This window comes from Pyrus communis, chromosome 9 (assembly GCF_963583255.1).
Source record: "Pyrus communis chromosome 9, drPyrComm1.1, whole genome shotgun sequence".
NCBI classification, from domain to species: domain Eukaryota; kingdom Viridiplantae; phylum Streptophyta; class Magnoliopsida; order Rosales; family Rosaceae; genus Pyrus; species Pyrus communis.
Genome location: NC_084811.1, coordinates 23,582,138 through 23,586,095, shown reverse-complemented (window position 1 = coordinate 23,586,095; position 3,958 = coordinate 23,582,138). Strand labels below are relative to the sequence as shown.

At 37.8% G+C, this 3,958-nt stretch overlaps 1 protein-coding gene across 1 annotated transcript; it reads right to left on the bottom strand.

Moving 5' to 3' along the window:
• Positions 1-571: 571 nt before the first annotated feature.
• Positions 572-2,216, bottom strand: LOC137745766 (uncharacterized). Its single transcript, XM_068485774.1, has one exon. The coding sequence runs from the start codon at positions 1,574-1,576 to the stop codon at positions 1,073-1,075; it is 504 nt and encodes a 167-aa protein (XP_068341875.1). The 5' UTR covers positions 1,577-2,216; the 3' UTR covers positions 572-1,072.
• Positions 2,217-3,958: the final 1,742 nt, after the last annotated feature.

Sequence of the window (3,958 nt, the reverse complement as noted above, 5' to 3'; positions counted from 1 at the left end):
TAAATTTTTAGCTCATTTAACAATGGTCATATTTATACTTTTTGCTTCCGCATTTATGTCATTCTCATATCTTAACATATGAATACAAATATTATTTGAATCTCTTCACACAGTCGTGAGCTTATCACATTAACTACAACATATGTACTATTCTTAACCATTCAAGTTCAAATTGCCTTTCATATATTATCTAAAATAAAACATCACTTGTGTTAGTAAAACATACGAATACGAACATTCCTTGAACAGTTACATTATTTAGCCACTATGGCCTAATTTCCCTTCTAGAAAGAACACGGACGCTTCTCCCTCAAAGTATCACCTTCCCCCATAACCCCCACAGAAAAAGTCAGCCAAAAACGCAGTCTTAACCTCAAAACATGGTTCCAAAGAATTGTCTAGAACCATCCCAAAAACCAAAATATGGTTCCAAATAATTATCTAGAACCATCCCAAAGACCAATTTTGGAGATCCCACATGGTCTTTTTTGTTTTCTTTGCTGAGACAATTTGAATATAATCTAGAAGATATGTTAAAAATTATATAAACCAATAAAAAATAAAGCAAAAATACGCCGGCAATATATTAATTCCATTAATCTTTGAAACCTTCAACATTCTTTTTTTTTTTTCTTTCTTTTTTTTAAATGTGCGCAAGATCCACATTTAACCCCCAAAGTCAAACACATGACAATCAAACAATTACAATATACAAATTTCCATCACCCTGAAAAACCCAATTCAGCAATTAACATCCTCTCTATCTCTCACATCAATATCTCTCACATCAAGTGACCGATAAATCATCGGACGGTTAAATTACCGGTTACACAGCAGAAGAGCGCATTTTCCACATCCCCATATACACATAGATTTAACCACAGTAAATTAAATTAAATTAGAAGAATAAAAAGAAAGCCCCTCAACTTTGGCAAACCCAAAACCAAGTAGACATAATGCACCACCCGGCAGCCAACCAATCAAGAGACAGATGAAACCCAAATAATCTCGGTAAATTTTATTTTGGGGGGTATTCTGGTCATTTGACTGGTCGTTAAATATTTTGATTTAATTATTTACCAGTGAGAACCTTAGGCGGTTCCCTCTGGGATGGGCTTCGCCAAAACCCGGTACTGTAAAACCGGTCCCACATCTCCTTCTCGAGCTGCATCACATCCTCATCATACGACTCGTCGTCGGAAACCTTCTGCGACATGTCGGTGATCCCCGCCACGCACTCCAAACCCACCGTGTGAAACTGGAGCTCCGAGCCGGCGAACCCGCAACTGCACTTGCGATGTTGCAGCCCCTTCTTGATGAGCCTCTGGCGGCGCCTCTTCTTCAGAACGCGGCGGCAGAGCCCCGCCGGGACCTTATAGATCACGAGGACAAGGAGGTTGGCGAGGCCGCACGGGCAGCAGCAGCACACGGCGGCGCAATCGGCAGCTGTGCCGCCTGCGACTTCAGCAAATCGGGCGCTGCTGGTTGAGACTTGGGTCCGGAGCAGCGGTTGCCGGCGCGGGGACGAAGTCTGCCGGAGAAATAGCTGCCGCGATGAGGTTATCGATGCTGACATAATTCAAATTTAAAAAAAAAATTGGGAAAATAGAAAACGGAAAATGGAGAAAATTCTTATCTGGGTTTTTCAGATTGAACGATTTCTGGCAAAACCCAGAATTTAATTTCGATTTCCGATGCGGGAATCTCAAGAATATTGCAGAATCAAATTCTCAGGAGAAATGGGAAGAAAAGGAGTGATTTTTTGGTGTTTAGTTTTGCCGGAAAAAAAAAAAAAAAAAAAAGCAAGGGTCTTGGATCCTCAGACAAGGAAGAAGAAGAAATCTGATAAGGAGAAATAAAATTCCTTGCTCGAGGATCACCGGCGACCCTTGTCGCATGCAAAAGGTTCAAAGATTGAGTAATAAGAATAATACGAGCGGCGACTCCATGGGAGGGGGAGGTTGTGGGAAATGGGGTGGCCGTGCGGGGAGGAGTGAGACGGCAAAGATATGTGTGTGGGGAGCTGTATGGGTGGTATCAGGAGGCCAAAAAACGGATGGAGGTGGAGGAGTTTGGGAAACGAGTATTGCGGTCGGGTGGAAGTTGTTGTGGAGGTTTTTGGGTATTTTCGTAGGGTTATGGGGCTTTTCTTGGAGGGGTTTCTCGCTTTATTTGATTGTTGGGGGGGGGGGGGGGAGAAGGGAAAGGGTTTCTTGGTTTTTTCTTGGGTGTTACAAAAATGGCAAACAATGTGTTGGAAGAGAGAGAGAGAGAGAGAGAGAGAGAGAGAGAGAGATGGGTGGTGTTATTTGGAGGAAGAGGAGGAGGGTGTGAAGTGGATTAGTGGGGGATTTATTTAAGTTCACAAATGGTTAAGAAGAGCAACCGAAAGGCAGAACTTAAAATAATAGAAGAGTAACCGAAAGAATAGAAAGATAAACAAGAAGGGTGAGGCAGATCGATATGTGAGAGAGAGAGAGAGAGAGAGAGTCAAATAGCAATCAAATACAGAATTAGATTCTCTTCTGATATCTTCGTTGAGAATCCAGATAATCAATTAATATCAACTATTTATTAAAGATTCTCAAAAGCAAAGTAACTTCGTTTTGTATAAAAAATATATATAAAAAAAAATTATAGTTTAACGATATTTGATGAACGGTTGTTATTAATTGATACCCGAATCCCCAATAAGAGGATCGGTAGAGGATCTAATTCCATCGAATACAAGTGAGAAGTTTTGTGAAGTTGGATTTTTGTCTTTGTTTTTGCAAAGAACCAAATTGAGGCCTTTCGGTTATGGTGAAATGAGTGAATGTGATATTAATATATTAAGTTCATAAATTATAATTTTATAATTGATGAGAAAATTTGAATATAATATTAATATAATTAACTCATAAACTTGATATATTACTCTAACTATGTCAAATATTTAGTCCACTAAACTTTTAAGATGTGCTTAAAAAATCCTGCTAAATGTTTTGTTGTCAAATTATTGTTCGATCAACTTCTTAATTGAATGCGTACGTAATTTTATATATGAGTGATTTTTCGTAATTTTATTTATTTAATATATGTCAAAGAGAGGTAGATTCTTTACCCTTCTACTTTTCGTGCCTTCCTGTTTTGTGTAGTTACGCTTAAGTTATTTTAACATTTTATATTATTTTTTTATAGAGATAATAAGATAAAAAGGAATAGTAATATAAAATGTTAACGTGGTTTAATTGTGACTACACAAACAGAAGGGCACGAAACATGAAAGAGCTTACAATCTGCCTATATGTCAAACACCTAACGTAATACGTGTGCTTTGTTGGTATGATTTGATTGATCTCCTAAAACCAATCCAGTACAAAAACAGAGTTATGCTTGCTATGTGCCGTCGTGACTCATTCCTTTTGGCATTAAGACTATTAGTTTATTTGTTAATCAATTTATTTTTTATTTTTTGAATATATCAATATTTTAGGGAGTTCGGCTAATCACATTTATTTATGGATTAATGAAATAAACAAAGCAAACTCCATTCTGCGTACTTAATCCAATGACGTGCAATTTCCGCGTTTATGTGAGTGGGAACGGGATGAGACCCTCATCACGTTTAGGGTACCTGTCCTGATGTGACTAGCACTGTGTCACGAACCAACCATAGCTATTTCATTTTTCTTCTTAATTTTTTTCCTAGACAATTACTAGCAATTTCCTAGAAACTGTGGTGGGAGCATTTTTGCTCACCATCATAATTATAATTTTTGAAAAAAAATTAACTAAGATTAAGATAAAGGACACGTGATAGATGATTAGGTGTATACATCATAATTTATAATGGTGAGCAAAAATGTTTCAATTGTGGTTCAAATACAATTATTCGAAGAAGTAACTGCCCATAAGGGTAGTCAAGAACTAGAGTCTGAATATCGGGATAGGATTTTCTCCCCTCAAAATCTCTCTT

Excerpts from the sequence above, each read along its gene's own strand:
- LOC137745766 (XM_068485774.1), bottom strand. The coding sequence starts at position 1,576 with ATGTCAGCATCGATAACCTCATCGCGGCAGCTATTTCTCCGGCAGACT.